This window comes from Oncorhynchus gorbuscha, linkage group LG07, assembly GCF_021184085.1.
Source record: "Oncorhynchus gorbuscha isolate QuinsamMale2020 ecotype Even-year linkage group LG07, OgorEven_v1.0, whole genome shotgun sequence".
NCBI classification, from domain to species: domain Eukaryota; kingdom Metazoa; phylum Chordata; class Actinopteri; order Salmoniformes; family Salmonidae; genus Oncorhynchus; species Oncorhynchus gorbuscha.
This window is the reverse complement of record NC_060179.1, coordinates 54,604,946-54,629,945: the sequence shown is the minus strand read 5'-3', so window position 1 is coordinate 54,629,945 and position 25,000 is coordinate 54,604,946. Positions and strand designations below refer to the sequence as shown.

At 45.4% G+C, this 25,000-nt stretch overlaps 1 protein-coding gene across 5 annotated transcripts in view; it reads left to right on the top strand.

The window, feature by feature from the left end:
- pcdh15b (protocadherin-related 15b) overlaps positions 1–25,000 on the top strand; it is a 230,847-nt gene that overhangs the window by 157,481 nt on the left and 48,366 nt on the right. For all 5 annotated transcript variants that reach the window (XM_046356770.1, XM_046356773.1, XM_046356772.1 and 2 more), the window contains 4 exons: positions 1,520–1,660; positions 1,798–1,910; positions 22,895–23,004; positions 24,446–24,586. In XM_046356770.1, coding sequence (XP_046212726.1) covers positions 1,520–1,660; positions 1,798–1,910; positions 22,895–23,004; positions 24,446–24,586 — 505 coding nt within the window. The remainder of the gene's footprint in view (positions 1–1,519; positions 1,661–1,797; positions 1,911–22,894; positions 23,005–24,445; positions 24,587–25,000) is intronic.

The following is a 25,000-nucleotide window of genomic DNA, read 5'->3' as shown; positions in this document are numbered from 1 at the left end:
ACTGTAATTACAGAAAGTGAACAAGCGTTTACACAAATGCTGGTTCAGCTGTTTTGTTTAACTACATCTTTTGCATCGTGAAACTGCTACTGAAAAAGTGTGTTGTAAGTGAAGCCATGTGATCTACCAAATTCATAGCACATGAAAGTGCATTTGACATTTGCCAAGCAAAAGGACAGATCCTTAATTCGTCAGCGAGCATTATCATCTCAGCTCTGACCTGCTTGTTGTTATGGCGCCCAATGATGTTGTTGCTCTCTCTCTAACCTCGCTTCTTTGCTCCCCTATTCTCCTAACATCTGTCAGCTGTCTCTTCGCGTTGGGCATGAAGCTTTATGAACTTCTGTTTATTCATGAGCCATCTTTAGACATGTTTCTTCATTCTAAGCTACAGCCAAATTTGGCCCGATATCTGAGCGAGAGAGAGAGAGATTTAACCTGCATGTTTAAGATTCAGAACTCTGTTAAAATGTGTGACAGTCGTGGCAGCGTGCAATCTCGACGGTGTTAAAAAGGTGACTTTAAAGTATTAGTGCAGAGAAAATATTAGAGTTGAACGAGATAAGTTTGCAGAAATGCGATACGATACAGTAGGATTTAGGATTATGTTTGAGTCACGGTGGAACACATATCCGACTAGATTTCCCTGTCTATGACTCCAGCCAGGGTGCTTCCCAATTGGCACCCTATTCCCTATATTGTGCACTACTTTTGACCAAAGCCAAAAAAATCTGTCAGAGTAGGAGTGCTGATCAGGGATCAGTTTTGCCTTGTAGATCATAAGGAATAAGATTACAGTATATGGACAGGTTGGGACCTGATCAGAACTCCTACTCTGAGACACTTTGCGGATACAGGCCCTGCTCAAAAGTAGTGCACTATGTAGGGAACAGGGTCCCATTTCGGACGCAGACCCAGGAAGGTTAAGCAGTGTTTTCAGACACTCGCTCCTCGTCGATATTGATGTACTTTCTCTCAATGCTTTCATAATAAATCAGTAAATCCTATATTGGGCAGATTTCATGCTAAGCCCCTGTGATTCAGGCTCCATTTGCGATGGCATTTATGCTGCTGGACGATGGATTTGTTTGAGACGTCGCGGCCCCCGTAGCGTCTCTCCTTCCTCCTCACTTCACCACCCCAAATGATCCAGACACCCAGCCGAGTCGCCACCTCCTGCCTCTCTGTCTGCCTCCCTGCCTGCTAAGGCAACACATGAGTTCACAAAGAGGTCTTCGAATGAGCGAAACACCATTCTGTTCCACCCGGAGCCTTTGGAGAGTAGTGAAAAACAAACCTAGACGTTGTAGAGTATGCCTCGGTGGCAAGGAAACGAGATGTTTCAAATGCGTGAGCCACAGAGCCAGTGAATGTTGATCCCTGACCCTTAATGCTGTGTGCGTGCGTGCACGTGTGTGTGTGGGGCGGGGGGGCTTATTTAGAAATGTCCTGATGCATTTTGTTGAGATTGCCCTGCCATAGTAGATAAATGAACATAAGGTGTGTGTGTATTTCACAGGGTACGCCTGCCAGCCGTGTGCGTTACAGACTGGACCTCGATGAGGACCCTTACAGCGGCAGCATCTTTGACGTGAACGAAGTCACAGGCAGCGTCATCACACGTGTCAACCTCAATGAAGAGCCCAATCTAGTGTTTAGTGTGAGGACACACCTTTTGTTATAAACAGTACTGTAGTGTGACCTTTTTTCTAAGAACGTCATTGAGTGGAGAAATTGAGTGACACCCGGTGTTCCACTTTTTTCTTGTTCGATTCTTGTTTTATTTCCTCCCTGCAGCTAATCGTTGTTGCCTATGACGACGGGGAGCCAGTGAAAGTCAACAAGACCCTGGTGGTTATCACTGTCCTGCAGCCCTCCGTCATACCAGTCTTCACCCAGGAGGAATACAGGTACACTTCTTCCTGAGCATGTGCACTGTTAGCCTGGTCCCAGATCTGTTTGTGTGAAATTTGTATGGTAAACCAGACCAGTTAGCAAGACGGCACAAAATGATCTGGGACCAGGCTAGAACATGAAATGATACTGTATATGGTTTGTACGGTCACTGATCCGCAATTGTAGAGCTTGGACATTCTCCTTCAATATGGATTTGTATGAGAGCTTGTTGCCTGAGGTGTTTTCGTGTTGTCTTTCTAAATCACAAAACATCAATTATTCCCAGTGGTCAAATATCAGGGCTTGATCAAGGTGGAGCCGCGGGCAACAGGTTGACACGTCACACAATGTTGCTTATGACAGTGCTCTGCGCTTTTATGAGGTCATAATAGTCCAGGCACAGGATTTCCTCTTCCCCTGTCGGAGAGGGGATAGATCTCCAGCTTTTTAATTTACAACGGGAATTCTGTTTAAACACTCAACATTTTAATTCACCTTTGTGGAGATGTCAAGGTATTTAAGAGAACACTAAACTGCAGATATATTTTCAGAAAGGGTTAGAGGCGATATGGAACCTGTCAGTGAAGCTTTTATTGCTAGTGTTTATATGAATATGGTATCATAGCTCATAGCTAGAGTGTGTAGTAAGTACAGCAAATGTACCTCACCACTGCACAGTGTTTGTTTTCTCAAAGGGTAGAGTGCACTTGCTCTGCATAAATTATGGCTCTTTTATTGAATTAAGTATTGTACATATGTGACATAAGGGCCTAATTAATTCAGTTCCCCTGGCATTGACTCTAGATGGATCAGCATGCTGGAGCTCTGGCTTACTAAATTGCTATTATTGATTTCCATAATGAAATTTTGAAAAAGTTAGCGAGGGCATTGCGAAATGCCTCTTGTGCAACAATGATTTTTCACCCCACCACAGCGAATAATTTTCAATACCGAATATGAAGTGCGTTCTCAACATGCTTTAAAAAGGGAAAGGGGGATACCAGTTATACAACTGATTGCATTCAACTGAAATGTGTCTTCTACGTTTATATATATTTTGTATGCACACTCGCACACCATGTAGGCCTCTTAACTTGGTCCAGTTCTCTGTTGGCAGAGGAGTTGAGCTGTGTTGTAATCTAGTGGGGGGAGGGTAGGTGTGTAAGCCAGCTCTATAACAAGCCAGCCTTATCTACTGATTCATTAAGACTACAGAGCCAGGAACATGGGCAATGAAAAGCCTTGAATGGGGGCTTTGAAATAATGACATGTCCTACACAGTGGTGGAAGGTCGCTGGTGATAGTGGCTCTTTGGCAGGTGGGGGAATAACAATGGCTGTTGGTAACAGGCCACCTAGCAGGCAGCATTGCCTGGATCAGTTGTTAATTAGAGCCTGTGGAGACATTAGCCAGGTGTTACGTCCCCCTCCACAGCCAGGGCCTCCACAATCTGCTTCTCTATTCTCTATCTCTCCCTCAAATCCCTCCCTCCCTCCATCTGCTCCCCTAGCTGAGCAGTCCAGAGGATACTGCTTCCCCCCATCTCTCATCCATCCCTCCCTCTACTCCCCTAGTCAAGTTACAGTCCACAGGATAACGCCACTCCCTTCCTCCGTCGACCCCCTCCTTCTCTCCCTCCCTCCCTCCCTCTTCAGTCTGTGGGCCTCTCAGGAACCAATAAGCCCTTTAACTCAGTGCCAGCAGTCCTTGTGATATGCCAATCAATGTACATCAATAATTCCCTGTCTATTCACAAACTGTTATAATATCCATTTCAACCAAACTTTTGAGTTGCAGCCAATTTTCTTTATTGTATGTGCTTTTATATGATGTACTGTATATTCAGCATTTTATCAATTGTTCAGTTTAGAACTTGGCATATGATGTGGCCTAATGTTTAATGGTGTTACAATGTAAGAGTCTGAAATCCTTGAGCTGGGTTGAAAGTTTATTGGATCACCTAATTGGATGATGGAAGCCTTTGTCTGATATCTGTAGCCCAGTCTTTGAACTTAATAGGCCAAGAACATTTGGAATCTGTGGAGATTTTAATTAGTGTGTGAAGTTGGTTGATTCTGAACATCAATGATCACGAAATTTGCATAGGGCTGACGAAGAGCTTGGTGTTGTTTCGGAGATTTGATTTAGTGTGTGTGAGGTGATGTCAGGTTGGCTGGCAGAAGCGCTGTCTGGCAAGTGGCACCAGTAGATTCCCCCTCCCCGAGTGGAACTGACTGTGAAGTTTGCCACCCAAATCTGCCGCCGGTGCGTTTTCCACAGCGGTTATCTCATAGAAACACTTAATGAAGCCGCAGTGGGTTTCACTAAATCACCCACCACCGTCACCACCTTGCCACTTCTGAGTTTGTCATTTTGACGATCACTGCAATCACTGTCTCATTTTCTGCTTACCTCTGTAGATGTGTGAATTAGCTCCCCCCCCCCCCCATCTCCTTCACCTGAGTAAGACTACGACATGAATAAACATGAGGGAAAACGGATCATCCAAGACAAGATTGTATGAGGGGAGCTTGGAAACATGGGCTATTACACTATGGCTTTGAAGTAAGCGCCCTTGTGCCCTGCAACCAATTGAAAGCGGAAAAACCCTGCATTTGATTGTTTATTCGTCATTACGCAGTACACACACACACACACACACACACACACACACACACACACACACACACACACACACACACACACACACACAAGGCTATTGCTTACTTTTACACCAGGGATACCTTTGTGTATACGCCTCGTGAATAAGAACAGTGAACCAACAGGATTGAGAACAAGAACAGCTGTGGAGTTGCATGCCAGTACCTGTGAATCATGATAATTAGATTACCTGCAGAGGTAGATGATTGAAAGATCCTAATAGGAGGACTTAACGATTGCGAAAATTGTGCCACCGTCTGCCTGTTAAGCTGTGGCCGTGTTGAAAGCAATCGCCGTGCTCCCTAACATACAAGTTATTGAGACGGAGCGCCAGACAAGGCAAGGAGTGTAACTAGCTGCTAGGTACGGAACGGTAATCACGCCGTGAGTCGCAGTAAGAGGGTGAGGACGCTCTATTTCCTCCATGGCCCTCATTGGGTTGGAGCAGGAGGAGAGACAGAGTGTTGCCTGCCTGACTGTGTGTGCTTGTGTCCTAGGCAGGGCTGGAAGGATGGGTTGGACCAGCCTAACCCCCCCCCCCGGAGCTCATCACAGCTGTGTGATTAGTCTCTCTGTGGGGGGGAGAATAATAAACACGGTCAGATGAAATGTGCCCACCCCACATGCACGTTAGACGCGCACAACTCCCTCTGAAGGATCTATTTGGAGTTGGTTGACACTCTGTTTTGCAATGCTGCGTTTAACCGGGTTAAGAGTGTTAACACCCTTAAATGTGTGTGCTTAGAGCAGGGTAGTTTCGCGGCCACCAGTCGCCAGCCTGTCCTATTATTTGGAGTGTTCATACTACAGACGGGGGTTGTGCAGAGTCACACTCCAGTGTGTAGTGGAGCGGTGCGTGCTTTAAATGTCATCTGTCATGGGTGTATGCCTTCCTAACGGTCAGGTCCAATTAACTGCCTGGCAGAGTCCTGCTGTTTAGTCCAGCCTCTTCTCCTCCTTCCGCACACTCCCTCTCTCCACCATCCCTCCCTCTCTCCACCCCCACCCCCCCTCCCTCTACCCCCCCCCACACCCTCCCTCTGGCATGCCCTAATTTCTCCACTCGCGCCTCCCTCTCTCTCACACAATTTCTATTTCTCACTCTCTCCCTCCCCCTCTCTCATGATTAGGGTAGTGGGACTCCCTCCCTCCCTCCTTCGGAGGACAGCACCTGCAGTATAAACATGCAGCCGTTGGCAGTCACCACGCACCACTACCAGCATGGGGGCAGAAAAACAAACACAGCATTAGCATAACATAGCTTATTAACATGTCCTAATGATAGCAGCTCAGTTAACCACCGTGCACTGTCAAATAGACATGGCGCTATGGACAACTGCCTTGTTAATGAATGTAATTAAAAGTAGAGAGTACAGAATTAAGATGTTTTTAAGGTGAGTTGCATCAGTGCATTGAAAGCGAGATAAGGGCGACAGGTAGCCTAGCGGTTGAGAGCATTGGGCCAGTAACCGACAAGTCGCCGGTTAGACTCTCCGGACTGACTAGGTGAAAAATCTTTCGATGTGCACTTGAGCAAAGCACTTGCTTTTGCTAAATGACTAAAATGTAAGATGAGATGACACTTCAAAGAGTATGTAGGTAGTAGAGCCACTAGTCAAATCAAATGTTGTTTGCCACATGCGTCGTAAACAGCAGGTGTAATCATTTCAAAATAATAACACAAGGAATAAATACACAATGAGCAACGATATCCTGGCTATATACACGGGGTACCAGTACCGAGTCCATGTGCAGGGGTTCAAGGTAATTGAGGTAGATATGTACATATAGGTAAGGATAACGTGATTAGGCAGCAGGTAAGATCAGGGATGGGGTCTACAACAACAACAAAAAGAATATATATATATATATATATATTATTTTTTTACTCAGTCTGGGTCTCAACTTACTATTGAGAGAAAGAATAATAGAATACACAAAATACAATTTCGAAATGTGGTTGTACATCAGTAGTCACTCAATTAGCCCAGGTCAGCAAAATATTTTTTTTTAGATTGGTAAGTTATTCTCGCTGCCAGCTATCTAAACTTGTAGTAAGCATGATCGACCTGGATTGGTCCCGTTGATCATCAGTTAAAACGGCAAACATTTGTCTCCACAACATGGCCAATTGAGTAAAATTGCATGAAATTAGTTAATTGCAAAATGTTCTCTCCACCCATGGCAAAATGTGTAGAATTTGCAGAACATTTACTTCAAAATGTACATTTTTCCTCTTCGCTGTCACGAGGGGAGCTGCTAAAATGTTTAACTCGCAAGGTGGGGTTGGGGGGATGTGGGTACGCAGCCCCACCAGCCACTGCGGCCCCTCATGAGTTCTGTTTTTTTGTGTCCCCCACCCCCATCAAAGTTGCCCATCCCTGGGATCGATAATAAACAGTAGCAGCAGTGGCGGTGATGAGTCAAGTGTGCAAAAGAGTGCAAAAAGGGTCAATGCAGAAAGTCCCTGTAGCTATTTGTTAACTATTTAACCGACTATTTAGCAGTCTTGTGGCTTGGGGGTAGTTGGAGGTAGTTGCTCCATATTTAATGTGACTACCATCTGGTACAGTACATGTGTGTGGTTTGGGGGTAGTTGGAGGTAGTTGCTCCATATTTAATGTGACTACCATCTGGTACAGTACATGTGTGTGGTTTGGGGGTAGTTGGAGGTAGTTGCTCCATATTTAATGTGACTGCCATCTGGTACAGTACATGTGTGTGGTTTGGGGGTAGTTGGAGGTAGTTGCTCCATATTTAATGTGACTGCCATCTGGTACAGTGCATGTGTGTGGTTTGGGGGTAGTTGGAGGTAGTTGCTCCGTATTTAATGTGACTGCCATCTGGTACAGTACATGTGTGTGGTTTGGGGGTAGTTGGAGGTAGTTGCTCCGTATTTAATGTGACTGCCATCTGGTACAGTACATGTGTGTGGTTTGGGGGTAGTTGGAGGTAGTTGCTCCGTATTTAATGTGACTACCATCTGGTACAGTACATGTGTGTGGTTTGGGGGTAGTTGGAGGTAGTTGCTCCGTATTTAATGTGACTGCCATCTGGTACAGTACATGTGTGTGGTTTGGGGGTAGTTGGAGGTAGTTGCTCTGTATTTAATGTGACTGCCATCTGGTACAGTACATGTGTGTGGTTTGGGGGTAGTTGGAGGTAGTTGCTCCGTATTTAATGTGACTGCCATCTGGTACAGTACATGTGTGTGGTTTGGGGGTAGTTGGAGGTAGTTGCTCTGTATTTAATGTGACTGCCATCTGGTACAGTACATGTGTGTGGTTTGGGGGTAGTTGGAGGTAGTTGCTCTGTATTTAATGTGACTGCCATCTGGTACAGTACATGTGTGTGGTTTGGGGGTAGTTGGAGGTAGTTGCTCTGTATTTAATGTGACTGCCATCTGGTACAGTACATGTTTGTGGTTTGGGGGTAGTTGGAGGTAGTTGCTCCGTATTTAATGTGACTGCCATCTGGTACAGTACATGTGTGTGGTTTGCAAAATTGTCAGACGTATTTAATCATTCTACACCCGTCTGTCCTCCGTACTCAAAACATTTTTCTTTGGACTTTTATGACTTTTATGAGTTTTATGAAGTCTACCCAGATATATAAAAAAAAAAATGCGCCTCTAACAAACACATGACTCACAGAAGCTCTCAAGTATTGCCAAAGATATAAATGTGCTGTCGTAAAAAGTGCCGAAACAATTCTTCTAAAAATATGACTAGCAACTTACAGTACATCCAAGGTTACCTTCGCTGCCGCATCACAGCGAGAGAGCCTGAAGTGCTACAGGCAACTTTGTGTGTTGATCGCACTGAAATCATGTGTTGTTTTATTTATAGATAGTGTTAGCAGCCAAATATCATAGAGGCAATGACACTGAAACGAACATGTAAACCTAGCAACAACAAGACATCCCGATGAACAGTGTGATTTGATACGCGTTCATTGAGATGTCGTCAGGACTCTCTCGGGGCACCTGTGTGCGTTGCATATCGGTGATATTATTGGATCATTACCGGGCTCATTAATGTGTGTGTGTGTGTGTGTGTGTGTGTGTGTGTGTGTGTGTGTGTGTGTGTGTGTGTGTGTGTGTGTGTGTGTGTGTGTGTGTGTGTGTGTGTGTGTGTGTGTGTGTGTGTGTGTGTGTGTGTGTGTGTGTGTGTGTGTGTGTGTGTGTGTGTGTGTGTGTGTGTGTGTGTGTGTGTGTGTGTGTGTGTGTGTGTGTGTGTGTGTGTTTCCTGTGTCTTTATTTGGATAGATGGATTAACAGCTTTGGCAAATGGCCCGCAGAGAATAAGGAAATCAAATGGTTGTCGTTGATGAGTCATCTCGATGGAGCCCTTTTCATTTTTATCCCACAATGTCTCAATCAAGCATGAGCCCTTATCTGCTCCCTCTTTTGTTGGCAGCCGTACAACAAGGGCCTATCGTTTAAATATTCATTGTGGTGTTAAATTATTTATCACATGTATCGGCTTATCTTATTTTAAAAAACTCTCCTGAGCATGATTGGAAAATGTGAAGCTGCACTATGGGTGAATCATGCAAATGTGTTTTAGATGAAACAGCCTCAGGGTTTCATGTGCTAGCTACCAATCTTGGTATTAGGCTAGACAGCTAGCTAGCATCAGAGGGGGATGTTTAGAAACCAGAAATGTTTTTTCAAATGTTTTACGGCTTAAAAGTACATTTAAGAACTTTATATGATACTGAAGAGTTTCCTTGATGCTCGTCTCTTTTCTTCCCCTTTTCCCATTAAAGACTCTTAATAATATTATCCAATAATATTATTATATATAATATATAATAATAATATATGCCATTTAGCAGACGCTTTTATCCAAAGCGACTTACAGTCATGTGTGCATACATTCTACGTATGGGTGGTCCCGGGGATCGAACCCACTACCCTGGCGTTACAAGCGCCATGCTCTACCAACTGAGCTATATCCCTAGTCTAAGTCTTGAACGGAGAACTGCTCAAATAGTTATCATAGCTACTAAATTGCTAATGCTAACTGTTATTTATGGATCATTGTCACGACAGTATTTCCATTTGCAACACAAACACTAATTTTCCATAATGCTTGCTTTATATTTATGTGTTCCATCTGAATGGGAAGGAATGGGTTTGTTTTGAAAGGCTAAAGATATTTTCCCCAATTTCACAACACTACTGAAGTGCTCATGCTAACTGGTATTTATGGATTTGATATTTCACCAAAGTTTGCAGGACTAAGAGTTGACCTTTTACATATTGTTTGCAAAAGGACAGCCATGGCATGAGTGCCTAACACTCAAGATAGCAAAACAGTCGCAAAAATAAAAAGGCTCTTTATCGAAAATAGCCAAATAGTAAACATGAATGTTTTTAGTTTAACTCGGCTTCGTTGAGTGTTGATACCGCTCTGAGTAATGGGAGTCAGTGAGAGTCCTGTTGTGTGCAGTGAATGAAGCCATGGTGTGTAGTGGTGTGGTCAGCTGTTTTCGGGGGTGTATTGATGCTGTGTATAGTCCACATCAGACAGCATGCTTTACTGCGCTACTCACACTCTCACATGGTCTGCTAGAGGGCTCGGCATGGGTAACCTATGAGCATTTGTCTCTCACTTCAACACGTGCTTCTACACCTGCATTGCTTGCTGTTTGGGCTTTTAGGCTGGGCTTCTGTACAGCACTTTGAGATATCATCTGATGTACGAAGGGCTATATAAATACATTTGATTTGAACACAAAACGGAAACAGAGTTCATGACCTTACACAAACGCATAACTCGTATCATAGTAAATGAGTTTTCTTCCTAATAATAGCACACTGAAGGTATTTACTGCATTTGTAGATGTACAACATGGTCTTAGCACACTTGACCCTGGCTTTGTGATGATTAAAGACTGCTCCGATTCATTTTGTATTCAAGTGGATTAATATGATTATCCTAAAAAACAAGCCACATGTTTTATTCAAGACCTGGATTAAATGTGAGTTTTGTCATCCGTTCAATATTTGCGGTGGGTTTTGAACAATTGTCAAATCAGTGTGGCAGATGTGCTTCCACCCCCCCATGTTATCTTCCCACTGCACTCCAGAAGATCAGAGGAGGAGATACAGTAGGCTACGAAGATCAGATTAAGAGATGACAACAGTTACGTTGTTAGTATCTTTAAAAAAAAAAAAAAAACTTTGCCTCGATTTGTTGCACTTTTGTTAGTCAGGCCCTGTAGCATCATGTATGAACCAAAGGTAGCCACTCTGCCACATGCATTTTTTTACAGTGTATTCAGAAAGTATTCATACCCTTTGACATATTCCACATTTTGTTACAGCCTGAATTCAAAATGGACGATGATAATATAACAGGAAATCTCACGCATCTCTAAACAATACCCTATAATGACAAAGTGAAAGCTTTGTTTGTTTTATGTTTTTGGAAATGTGTTGAAAATGAAATGTAGAAATATATCATTTACATAGATATTCACACCCCTGAGTCAATACATCGTAGAATCAACTATGTCATCTATTTACAGTTGTGAGTCTTTCTGGGTACGTTTCTAAGAAATCCAACCCTGATTCAGATGACCATCCTACCCATGCTAGATTACGGAGACATAGTTTATAGATCGGCAGGGAAGTTTGCTCTCGAGCGGCTAGATGTCCTTAACCATTCGGCAATCAGATTTGCCTCCAATGCTCCTTATAGGACACATCACTGCACTCTACACTCCTCTGTAAACTGGTCATCTCTGTATACCCGTTGCAAGACCCACTGGTTGATGCTTATTTATAAAACCCTCTTAGGCCTCACTTCAACCCCAATCTGAGATATCTACTGAGGCCCTCATCCTCCACATACAAAACCCGTTCTGCCAGTCACATTCTGTTAAAGGTCCCCAAAGCACACACATCCCTGTGTCGCTCCTCTTTTCAGTTCACTGCAGCTAGCGACTGGAACGAGCTGCAACAAACACTCAAACTGGACAGTTTTATCTCAATCTCTTCATGGATAGACTCAATCATGGACACTATTGCTGTCAATTGTGGCTGCTTTGTGTGATGTATTGTTGTCTCTACCTTCTTGACCTGTGCTGTTGACAATAAATCTTGTACCATGTTTTGTGCTGCTACCATATTGTTATGTTGTGTTGCTACCATGCAATCTTTTCATGTGTTGCTGCCTTGCTATGTTGTTGTCTTAGCTCTCTCTTTATGTAGTGTTGTCTCTCTTGTTGTGATGTGTTTTGTATTTATATATATATAAAATTAAATCCTAGGCCCCTGTCCCTGCAGGAGGCCTTTTGCCTTTTGGTAGGCTGTCATTGTAAATAAGAATTTGTTCTTAACTGACTTGTCTAGTTAAATAAAGGTTAAAAACACAATTTAAAAGTGACTAAGATAACGTATAATAGTGTGGAGTGCAGTTTATACATATGAGAGGAGTAATGTTACTGTAGATACGGAAACATTATTAAAGTGGCTCGTGATCCATTTCTAATAGTGGTCAGTGATTCCCAATCTACGTGTGTCTATAGGCAGCCGCCTTTGATGTGCTAGTGATGGCTGTTTAGCAGTCTGATGACCTTGAGATAGAAGCTGTGTTTCAGTCTCTCGTCCCAGCTTTGATGCACCTGTACTGACCTCGCCTTCTGAATGACAGCGGTGTGAACTGGCAGTGGCTCGGGTGGTTGATGTTCTTAATTATCTTTTTGGCCTTCCTATGGCATCAGGTGCTGTAGGTGTCCAGAAAGGCGGGAAGTTTGCCCCCGGTAATGCATAGGGAAGACTGCACCACACTGTGGAGAGCTTTGCGGTTGTGGGCGGTGCAGTTGCCGTACCAGGCGGTGAGACACCCATACAGGATGCTCTCAATTGTGCATCTGTAAAAGTTTGAGAGTTTTAGGTGTTAAGCCAAGTTTCTTTAGCCTCCTGTGGTTGAAGAGGCGCTGTTGCACCTTCTTCACCACACTGGCTGTGTGGGTGGACCATTTCAGTTTGTCAGTGATGTGTACGCTGACGAACTTGAAGCTTTCCACCTTTTCCACTGCGATCCCATCGATGTAGATAGGTGGGTGCCCTCTGTGCTGTTTCCTGAAGTCCACTATCATCTCCTTAGTTTTGTTGACATTGAGTGAGAGGTTATTTTCCTGGCACCAGACTCCCAGAGCCCTCCACTCCTCCCTGTAGGCTGTCTCATCGTTGTTGGGAATCAAGCTCACTACTGTTGTGTCGTCTGCAAACTTGATGATTGGGTTGGCAACACAGTCATGGTTGAACAGGGAGCACTGTATTTGTCTCACCCTGATCTGTTTCACCTGTCCTTGTGCTTGTCTCCACCCCCTCCAGGTGTTGCCCATCTTCCCCACTTATCCTCTGGCTAGTTATACATGTGTTTTCTGTCTGTTTGGGCCAAGCTTCCGTCTTGTTTGTCAAGCTTACGTTTGTCCTGTCAGCGCCTGTCTTTTCCCAGCCTCTCTTTTTCTTGGCCTCCTGGTTTTTGACCCTTCGCTGTCCTGACCCTGTACTCGCCCGCCCAACCCTGAACCTGCCCGCCGTCCTATACCCTTGCTCCACCTCTGGATTACTAAACTCTGCTTGTCCCTGAACCTGCCTGCCGTCCTGTACCTATTCTGGATGATTATTATTTATTTATTTTTATTTTTTGGAATTTTACCCCCTTTTCTCCCCAAATTGTTTAGTAGCTGCTAATGCGCGATGAGACAATAATATAAAATAATAATAATATATGCCATTTAGCAGACGCTTTTATCCAAAGCGACTTACAGTCAGTCATGTGTGCATACATTCTACGTATGGGTGGTCCCGGGGATCGAACCCACTACCCTGGCATTACAAGCGCCATGCTCTACCAACTGAGCTACAGAAGGGGATATCCCTACCGGCCAAACCCTCCCTAACCCGGACGACGCTAGGCCAATTGTGTGTCGCCCCATGGACCTCCCGGTCGCGGCCGGCTGTGACGGAGCCTGGGCTCGAACCCAGAGTCTCTGGTGGCACAGCTAGCACTGCAATGCAATGCCCTAGACCAGTGCGCCACCCATGAGGCCTACTCTGGATTATTGACCCCTGCCTGCCTTGACCTGTCGTTTGCCTGCCCCTGTTGTTACAATAAACATTGTTACGTCACACAGTCTGCATATGGGTCTTACCTTGGTTCCTGATAGTACGAACTGGCCATGACTGACCCAGCAGCCTTAGACCAACTCCGCAACGCCATCTCCTCCCAAGTAGTCATGAGGAGTTGCTTCGCGGTCTGATGGAAGGGTTCCAGGCCGTGGCTGAACGTCACGACCTAGCCTTGGACGCATTGCGGGAGCATTTCTGTGGGTTGCCTACTAGGCAGTTTACAACGACGGTAACCTCCCAGCCCCTCTGGAACCCGGCTGGTAGCACCGCCATCATCCCTGGTCTCCCGGGAACCCCACTTACCTCCCCCAGAGCGCTACAATGGAGATTCCAGAACCTGCCCGGGCCTTTCTCTCCCAGTGCTCCCTCATTTTTGAGCTGCAGTATTCTTCGTTCTCCTAGCGTACATTATTACGCTGATGTCCGGGAGGGCACTCGCCTGGACTACGGTGGTGTGGGAGCAACAATCCGCCGTCTGCCTCAGTCTGGAGGTATTCATGACAGAGGTGAGAAAAGTTTGAGGCTTCGGTGTCCGGGAGAGAGGCTGCCCAGAAGTTATTCCAGCTTTGGCAGGACACCTTCAGTGTGGCAGACTATGCAGTGGAATTCCGCACGATAGCAGCGGAGGGTAGCTGGAACCCGGAAGAGTTGTTCGACACATTCCCGGTAAAAGATGAGCTGGCAACCCGAGAACTACTGACGGATCTCAACTCACTCATCACTTTAACCATCCAGATCGATGGTTGGCCACTGGAACGCAGGAGGGAGAAGAGGTCCGATTGCAGTCCCAATTGCTCACTCAGGGATCCCACCTTGCAGCTGATGAACTCCGGAAGTCCCTGGCATCTACGTTCCCGAGAGGATCCGAGCTTACCCGAGTCCTTCCAAGAGCCTCCGGAGACTGCCGATTCAACGCTTCCCGAGCCGATGCATCTCGGCAAGGCTAGGCTGTCTCCAGGCAAATGCGTACGCAGACTTGAGACCCTGAGTTGTCTGTATTGCTGTACTGCCAGTCATTTTGTGTCTAACTGTCCCTTCAAGAGACCTAGCTCATTTGTTGGAGTGAGTACACTGGTGGGTCTTAAAGATAATTGTTCTTCTCCACTTACTTACCCCCCTCTCCATGTCACATTGCTGTGGGGCGACCAGTCCAAATCTCTCCAGGTACTCATCGATTCTGGGGCCGATGTGAGTCTCATAGACGTTGTCCCTGGCGTCCGAGCTGTGAATCCCCGCTCAACCCCTCTCCATTCCCATGGGTGTTAGAGCGCTGGACGGGGTGCTCTATAGGAAGGGTCACCCACCAGACCACCCCCGTCAAGCTACGAGTGTAGGGGAACCACAGCGAGATGATCCAATACCTGCTGGTTGAGTCTCCGCAGGTTCCCGTGGTATAGGAGTTCTCTTTGTCTCCATCTACACAATCCCTCCATTGACTGGGCTACTGGTGCCATTGTGGGTTGGAGCCCATCTCGCAACACTCATTGCCAGAACTCAGCTCTGCCTGCCCCGGGACATCTTCCTGGGGGCTTGGAAATTGCCCTGGACCACTCCGCCAGCTCCCCAGAGCACCAGAACCTCCGGGAGGGCTTCAGTAAGGCCCGGGCTACTTTGCTTCTAGAGCACCGACCGGTATCCAAGGAGATCAAGCCTGAGGCGCTGGCACGCCGCTATAGTACCGCTGCTACACCCCCAGAAGCCAAGACCATTCCCCCCCGCTCCAAGATCATTAGCCCCTCTGCTGTGTGTCCTCTGTCCTCCATATTTTTCCTACCTTTACTGTGTCTAGAGTCAAAACTATTTCTGACTGCCCCTTGTCTTCTGTTTCTAGGTCTTCTGTTTCTAGGCCCAAGTACCCCCCATGGGGTGGGGGGGTACTGTCACACCCTGATCTGTTTCACCTGTGCTTGTCTCCACTCCCTTTAGGTGTCGCCCATCTTTCTCACTAATCCTCTGGGTATTTATACCTGGGTTTTCTGTCTGTCTGTGCCAGTTGGTCTTGTTTGTCAAGCTTACCCGTGTTTATCCTGTCACCTCCTGCCTTTTCCCAGCCTTTCTTTTTCTTGTCCCCCTGGTTTTTGACCCTTGCCCGTCCAGACCCTGTACCCGCCCGCCTGACCATTCTCCCTGACCCTGCCTGCCATCCTGTACCTTTGCTCCACCTCTGGATTACTGAACTCTGCCTGTCCCTGAGCTTGCCTGCCATCCTGTACCTTTGCTCCTACTCTGGATTATCGACCCCTGCCTGCCATCCTGTACCTTTGCTCCTACTCTGGATTATCGACCCCTGCCTGCATTGACCTGTCGTTTTCTTGCCCCTGTTGTTACAATAAACATTGTTACTTCACACAGTCTGCGTCTGGGAGTTAACCTTGGTTCCTGATAGTATTATCCTCAAAGCGAGCTAAGAAGGTGTTTAGCCTGTCTGGAAGCAAGACGTCTGTTTCCGCGACGTTGCTGGTTTTTCTTTTATAGTCCGTGATTGTCTGTAGACCCTGCCAGATACGTCTTGTTTAACTGGGATTCAACTGTCTCTATACTGACGTTTAGCCTGTTTGATTGCTATGCTGAGGGGATAACTACACTGTTTGTATTTTTCCATATTCCCAGTCTTTTTGCACTGGTTAAATGCAGTGGTTTGCGCTTTCAGTTTTGCACATATGCTCCCATCTATCCACGGTTTCTGGTTGGGGTAGGTTTTAGTCATACGCACTTCCTGATAAACTCATTCACCGTATCAGTATATGTGTCGATATTATTTCCTGAAGCTACTCTGAACATATCCCAGTCCGCGTGATCAAAACAATCTTGAAGTGTGGATTCCGATTGGTCAGACCAGCGTTGAAATGTCCTCACCACGGGTGCTTCCTGTTTGAGGCTCAGCCTATAGGAGGGGGAGGAGCAAGATGGAATCGTGGTCCGATTTGCCGAATGGATGGCGAGGGAGGTCCTTATATGCATTCTGGAAGGTAGTATAACAATGGTCGAGATTTTTAGCAGCGCGAGTACAACAATCAATATGTTTATAGAATTTCGGAAGCGTTTTTCTCATTTGCTTTGTTAAAATCCCCAGCTACAATAAATTCAGCCTCAGCATACACAACACATGATACAGGATACATTATACAGCCACCACTGTGCTTGAAAATATGGAGAGTGGTACTCAGTAATGTGTTGTATTGGATATCCAAACATAACACTTTGTATTCAGGACAAAAAGTGCATTTCTTTGCCACATTTCTTGCAGTATTACTTTAGTGCCTTGTTGCAAACATTCTGCACAGTCTTCCTTTTCACACTGTCAATTAGGTTAATATTGTAGAATAACTACAATGTTGTTGATCAACCTTAGAGTTTAATGGCTGTGATAGGAAAAAACGAACTGTTTCAAAGGCTCATGATGAAATCCCTGAGCGATTTCCTTCCTCTTCGGTAACTGAGTTAGGAAAGGCGCCTGTATCTTTGTAGTGACTGGGTGTATTGATACACCATCCAAAGTGTAATTAATCACTTAAATTTGCTCAAACTGATATTGAATGTCAATGTCTTTATTTTTATTTTGACCCACCTACCAATAGGTGCCCTTCTTTGTGAGCCATTGGAAAACATCCCCGGTCATTGTGGTTGAGTCTGTGTTTGACATTATGGGGTATTGTGTGTAGGCCAGTGACAAACACATCTACATTGAATCCATTTTAAATGCAGGCTGTAACACAACACATTTGGAAAAAGTCAAGGGGTGTGAATGTGAAGCAGATATTTTTTATTCATTATTACATATTTCCTAGACCGACTAACAGCACTCTGAGGAAAACAACTCAAAACACAAACATTCCATTAAAATTCCTCCAGAAAGCTACATAAGCTTGGAGGCTTAACTTTCCTTCCAGTTATTACGAGGTGCCATAGCCTGCAGTCCATGCTCCAGATTGTAGGTACAGCATGGCGATACAGAGATGGGGGAACAGGGTTAGCTGTGATATGGGCATTGCTCTGTGGACCTCATTAGTCTCTCACACTTAACCGTCTGCTTATGTGGAGTGGCCATTAGAGCTGTGTCAGAGCCAGGGGAAGAGATGAGCATCCTCTTGTGTTATCTGTGCAAACAGAGCAGCACTCGCCACTCACTTGGCAGCTAGGAGCGGCTGATTGGGAAATGTCAGGGGGGATTACTGGGGGCGAATGAGCTACTGAGAGCCTGTTGCCTCAGCATGGTCTTGCATAACAAAAAACGTGAGTGTGTGTGTGTCGTCTAAGTGCGACTCGTCTCGCACACTGCCATCCAATTGCATCATAACTGGAGGAGAAAGGCATTACAGCTCAACTCTCAGTAATATCCTCCTTCCTTCCAAGAGAGGCTGGTGCTGTGGGGATGATTTGTCTGGGGATGTGTGAGGTGGCGCACTCTCCCTCCACGCATGCTGCGTGCGTGCGTGTGTGTGTGTGCGTGTGTTGGTGTGTGTTGGTGTGTGTGTCTCAGTGTATTGATGTGCATGTCAGTGTGTGTGTGTCATAGGTGTTTGTGTAAGGGAAGGGTGGGTGGGAGTTTGCGACATGCCCACCGTGTCATGAAATATGTGGCGACTGATTCCCGGCAGGAAGCCCCCGTGTTGTTGTGGAGACCTTGAGGGAGGCAGACACAGGAAGGTGTGAGGATGGGGATGGGTGGGGAGTAGAGATGAGGCAGTATCACTGTGAACCAACGGTCAGCCCAGCTACCAAAGTTAAGAACAACAACCCATCAGAAATACAATCTCAGCTTCTGACTATAGAAAGGTATTGGTTAGCATGCAGGTAGAGTAATATTCCTGAGCCCAGCCATATTACCATGCAGGAGGTGTTTGTGTTCTTCTGACACATTGTTACTCTTATCATGCGGCTTGTGGTTAGCAAAGAGACCAGAGAAACAGAAGTTAGTTTTTTTTTAATGAATACCATTAATTGCAAGAGGCGTAATTGTCACTGGCAATTTATGACATTCCAAGCCTTGACGAAATGATTCAGATTCACAGAAGGGGGGGGGGATCTCAGGCCGTTACATTTTACCAATAAAGAACCACAGAAATACAGTGATAAACTGTCCTTGGGTGATGTGGTTTGCCATTGTGTTACTAAAAACATATTTTATATTGTTAGGTTTGGGTCTCCAAGGGTTAAGATTGCATGGCAATTTCTAAATTCCATATGGTATTGCAATTTATAATATAGCTTGTGAAAACAGTACACAATGATCCAAGAAGATTCACATGAATATTCCTATCTCTTGTCATATTCTTCTTTGTCAATGAAATGCCACAACAGGGGTACAAGGTATTTGAGGTAGACACAGTGCATTCGGTAAGTATTCAGACCTCTTCCCCTTTCCCACAGTGTGTGACGTTACAGCCTTATTCTCAAATGGATGAACAAGAGATCCTCTTCAATCTACACACAATAACCCATCATGAAAAATCTAAAACCGGTTTGTAGAATCTAAAAAAAGTATTCAGATGCTTTGCTTATGAAACTCGAAATTGAGCTCGGGTGCATCCTGTTTCCACCTGTGGTAAATTAAATTCATTGGACATGATTTGGAAAGGCACATACCTGGCAATATAAGGTCCCACAGTTGACAGTGCATGTCTGGGGAGGGGGACCAAACATTTCTTCAGCATTGAAGGTACCCAAGAACACAGTGGCCTCCATCAAACTTAAATGGAAGAAGTTTGGAATCACCAAGACTCTTCCTAGAGCTGACTGCTCCGCCAAACTGAGCAATCTGCGGAGAAGGGCATTGGTCAGGGAGGTGAGCAAGAACCCCGATGGTCACTCTGACAGAGCTCCAGAGTTCCTCTGTGGAGATGGAAATATCTTCCAGAAGGACAACCATCTCTGTAGCACTCCACCAATCAGGCCTTTATGGTAGAGTGGCCGAACGGAAGCCACTCCTCAGTATAAGGCACATGACAGACAACTTGGAGTTTGACAAAAGGCACCTGAAGGACTCAGACCATGAGAAACAAGATTATCTGGTCTGATAAAACCAAGATTGACCTCTTTGGCCTGAATGCCAAGCATCAAGTCTGGTGGAAACCTGGCACCATCCCTAAGGTGAAGCATGGTGGTGGCAGCACCATGCTGTGGCGATGTTTTTCAGCTGACTAGTCAGGATGGAGAGAAAGATTAACGGAGCAAAGTACAGAGAGATCCATAATGAAATCCTGCTCCAGAGCACTCAGGACCTAAGAATGGGGTGAAGGTTCATCTTTTAACAGGACAACGACCCTAAGCACAAAGCCAAGACACTGTAGGAGTGGCTTTGGGACAAGTCTCTGAATGTCCTTGAGTGGCCCAGCCAGAGCCCGGACTTGAACCCGATCGAACATCTCTGGAGAGACCTGAACATAGTTGTGCAGCGACGCTCCCCATCCAACCTGACAGAGAGGATCCGCAGAGAAGAATGGGAGAAACTCTCCAAATACAGGTGTGCCAAGCTTGTAGCGTCATACCCAAGAAGACTTGAGGCTGTAATCACTGCCAAAAACCTGTTTGTGCTTTGTCATTATGGGGTATTGTGTGTAGATTGAGAAAAATTCAACAATTTAATCAATTTTAGAAAAGGGCTGTAACGTACCAAAATGTGTAAAAAGTGAAGGAGTCTGTATGTACATGATGCACTGTATGTACATGATGCACTGTATGTACAGGAAGGCAGTGTAAAGTGACTAGGCATCAGGATAGAAAGTAATGAATGTAAAATAAGAACAGAATAACAGCAGCATATGATGAGTGTAAAAGTGTTTTTGTGTGTGTGTGTGTGTGTGTGTGTGTGTGTGTGTGTGTGTGTGTGTGTGTGTGTGTGTGTGTGTGTGTGTGTGTGTGTGTGTGTGTGTGTGTGTGTGTGTGTGTGTGTGTGTGTGTGTGTGTGTGTGTGTGTGTGTGTGTACGTACAGGTGTTTGTATGTAGTGAATGTGTGTTGAGTTTGTGTGAGAGTGTCAGTGTACTAGTGTTTATATATAGTCTTGGGAGTGTGCATAGAGTCAGTGCAAGATGGGGTCAGTGCAGATCATCAGGGTAACCATTTAAGTATTTAACAGCCTTATGGCTAGTTAACACTCTTATGGCTTGGGGATAGAAGCTGTTTTGGAACCTGTTGGTCCGAGAGCCGATGCTCCGGTACTGTTTGCCAGGCGGTAGCAGAGTGAACAGTCTATGACTTGGGTGGCTGGAATCATGTCAATTTTCCGGGCCTTCTTCTGACACCGCCTGATATAAAGGTCCTTGACGGCAGGGAGCTCGGCCCCAGTGATGTATTGGGCTGTCCGCACCACCCTCTGTAGCGCTTTGCGGTCGAGGGTGGTGCATTTGCCATACTAAGCGGTGACGCAGCCAGTTAAGAGGCTCACAATGGTGCAGCTGTACAACCTTTTGAGGGTCTGAGAGCCAATACCTAATCTTTTCAGCTTTCTATGAGGGAAGAAGTGCTGTCGTGCCCTCTTTATGACTGTGCTAGTGTGTGTGGACCATGTTAAGTCCTTAGTGATGTGGGCGCCAAGGAACTAGACCCACTCCACTACAGCCCCGCTCTCCCTTCTGTAGTCCACGATCAGGTCCTTGGTCTTACTGACATTAAGGCAGAGGTTGTTGTCCTGGCAACACACTGCCAAGTCTCTGACCTCCTCCTGCAGGCTGTCTCATCGCCGTCGGTGATCAGGCCTAACGCCGTCATGTCGTCAGCAAACCTGATGATGGTGTTGGAGTTGTACGTGGCCATGCGGTCATGGGTGAACAGGGAATACAGGAGGGAACTAAGTACACACCCCCTCAGTTGAGGGTCAGTGTAGCACAGGTGTTGTTGCCTACCCGCACCACCTGGGGCCGGCCCCTCAGGAAGTCCAGGATCCAGTTGCAGAGGGAGCTTTTCAGTCCCAGGGTCTCCAGCTTGCTGATGAGCTTGTTGGGGACTATGGTGTTGAATGCTGAGCTGTAGTCTATGTTCAGCATTCTCACATTTCCCCTGCCCTCCCCCTTGTGCAGGTGGGAGACGGCGTATGAAGTGCAGTTGAGATTGCGTCCTCTGTGTATCTGTTGGTACGGCATGCGAATTGGAGTGGGTCTAGGATGTCTGGGATGATGATGTTGATGAATGTCATGACCAGCCTATCAAAGCACTTCATAATTACAGATCTGATTGCTACAGGGTGATAGTCACTAAGGCAGGTTACCGTACATTTCTTGGGAACAGGGACAATGGTGGTCAGTTTGAAATATGTTGGGATTACAGACTGGGACAACCTTCCCTGTCTTTCATTGAGACATTCAAGACCCTCTGTAGAGTGTCTGCGTCCAACCGCAGCTTTTTGATGTTTGCCTTAATTTGCCTTATGCCCATTTAATCTGCCATTCAGTTGCTTTTAACATGCACATTTTGTTTGTGATATGAGTCAAATCAACGGAACGTTTATGACATTGTGATAACTTACCTAGTTAATTACCAATATTTTCGAGGTGAACCAGCTGTGATCAGAGACCACATGAATTGAGTTTATTTAATTAAATGAAATTGACCTGGGAGATTTCACAGTGCCAAGTAGGAGTATGTATAATCAAGCTATTTGGCAAAGCAATTACAGTGTCTCTGCCAGTGTTTCCATTAATGTTGTCATTACGCCATATCATGCAGAAATGATTTGTAAACAAGATTGCTCCACAGTCAGTCATATCCTGGGTTAGCAGGACACTTCTGTGGAAAAGTAAGTGGGTAGTTTGTCTACTTGTCCTCTGTATATAAGTGGGTGTTTTTCCCGGCTTGTCTTTTCCAACTACAGTACGTCACGTAGAGTTTTAGGTCTGAGGAAGTGGAATAAAACACATGCCCTAGGGCAAGGGTGCCCAACTCCATGCCTCACGGACCGTAGTCCTGCAGTTGCTTATTCCTCTCTGGCACTTTTGGGGTAAATTAACAGCTCTAATTAGTCAGAAAGTCAGTCGCTGATTTAATGCCAAATCTGAAAAATACCCTTTAGGACCTAAAGATGTTGTGACTGGTATTAGTATGAACAGCAGTGCGGTATTGGAATGCAGATTATAGCGCTGGCAGAGATCAATAGCTAACATGTGGCCTGGAAAAATGGGGTAATTTCTGTATTCCGTTGGAAGGGAGCTCTATTCAGTATCTGTGTGTGTGTGTGTGTGTTTTCTTCCAGGTTTCCCCCGGTGAGTGAGATGGCTACGGTGGGGAAGGTGGTCGGGGTCATCCTGGCTGCTGCTATCAATCAAACAATCATTTACTCTATAGTGGAGGGCAATGAGGGAGGTGAGTCGCATACTGTAACCTACACTATACCTTTGACCTAGTTCCAGAGGCCATGTTATCATTTTTTATACAGCAGTGATAGTACCACTCATTTATTCTGACACACTATAAACAACATGAAGTAGTGATGAGGTCACTCACAGAGCCATGCATGGAGCTCTATGTGGCTCTATACAGCTCTATGTGGCTCTATACAGCTCTATGTGGCTCTATACAGCTCTATGTGGCTCTATACAGCTCAATATAGCAGTATGGCTCTATACAGCTCTATATGGCTCTATACAGCTCTATATGCCTCTATACAGCTCTATATGTCTCTATACAGCTCTATATGATTATGTATAGCTCTATGTGACTATACAGCTCTATGTGGCTCTATACAGCTCTAAATGGCTCTATACAGCTCTATATGGCTCTTTACAGCTCGATGTGGCTCTATACAGCTCTATATGATTGTGTATAGCTCTATGTGGCTCTTTACAGCTCTGTGGCTCTACACACCTCTATTTTTATTTAACTAGGCAAGTCAGTTAAGAACATTCTTATTTACAATGACGGCCTAGGACCTGTGGCTCTAGTCAGTCACTTACTTTCACATCATTTAGTTATGAATTCTCCGCACCTCAGAATGATTTCACCATTTGCCTTGAGCGAGGGGTAATGTAAAATATGTTCAATGTAAGTTATACACCGTCATAGTCATGGTCTAAAGGACCTAAAAGAGTACCATCTGTCCTGAGACTGCACTCTTTTTTTTTTGCCCCTAAGTCTACCAAAAGTGTGTGTGCGTGTGTTTGTGTGCACTAGTCAGTGTCCCCTGTTGCTGACAGTTTCTGCCATGTAAAAGTACCTGAGGGATGATTAGACCCTAACGTCCTCCCACTATTCCTCACCGTGATTAAAACCGGGGCTCATGCTTTTCAGAGTGGGAAAATATGAAATTGCATTCCCATATTGAACCTTGCACTTAACTGCATCTGAACCATTTATTCATTTGGAAACAAATGGAATTGGTTTCACTTTTAACTCTCATTAGATTCAATGAAAAAGCTCGGGAAGATAACGACAGTGTCCTTCGTTGTTGTGGCTTTCAAAGTTTATGGCGTGCTGGGGAATTCATTTTTAGGTCTGAAAAGTGAGTACTAGCTATGCGTTTCAGTGTAAGTCATCAATTATGCCTTACACAAAAAAACAATCAGTGACTCAGTGATTCTCCAAGGTAGTGTGATCTCTCTGGTGTCGTGCCTCAACACTTGACACTACACACAGTAGGGATTTGGGGAGGTGAAGGTCCTTGTCATTCTACCTAGGGGACGGATACAGTACGATATGGTGCTAGCTCTGCTCTACTCTGTACATATGCATGTCTCCCCCCTCTCTCCCCGGGACTGATATGATGCGGACTCTAGCGCTACTCTGTTGATCTGAATGTATCTCCCAGGCGTATTTAGGCTCAACAACAGCACCGGGGTGTTCTCTACGGCCAAGCAGCTGGACTACGAGACCAATGCCAGCTACATCCTCAAAGTGGAGGCTGACTCCATGGAAGTGGTCGGTTCCAATCTCAGAGCACCCTCCAAGAGTAAGCCTGCCATTTAAACTGTCACTTGGGAAATTGCACCCTGTTTCCGATATAGTGCACGGCTTTTGCCCAGGGCTAAAAGTCTTCTTCTCTTTGTATGTTTTATTGTCACATATACCGGATAGGTGCAGTGAAATGTGTTGTTTTACACAGTCAGCCATAGTAGTAAAAGCCTTTTTGTGGGGTATTTGCCTCAGAGAGGTTTAACAACGGAAGGCAATAGTCGGCCAAATAGCTTCTTACGGCCTTAATTTGAGTAATTCGAATGTTTCTACCGTCTTTCTCTCTCTGGTAACAGAAATGTGCCTGGCATTTGGCTATAAGTGATTTCCCATCTTTGCTTTTTCCAAAAGACTAAAAGCACGCCTCGTCCTTTCACGTTATTTAGTTTTCTAATTAGTCAACATCATGCTG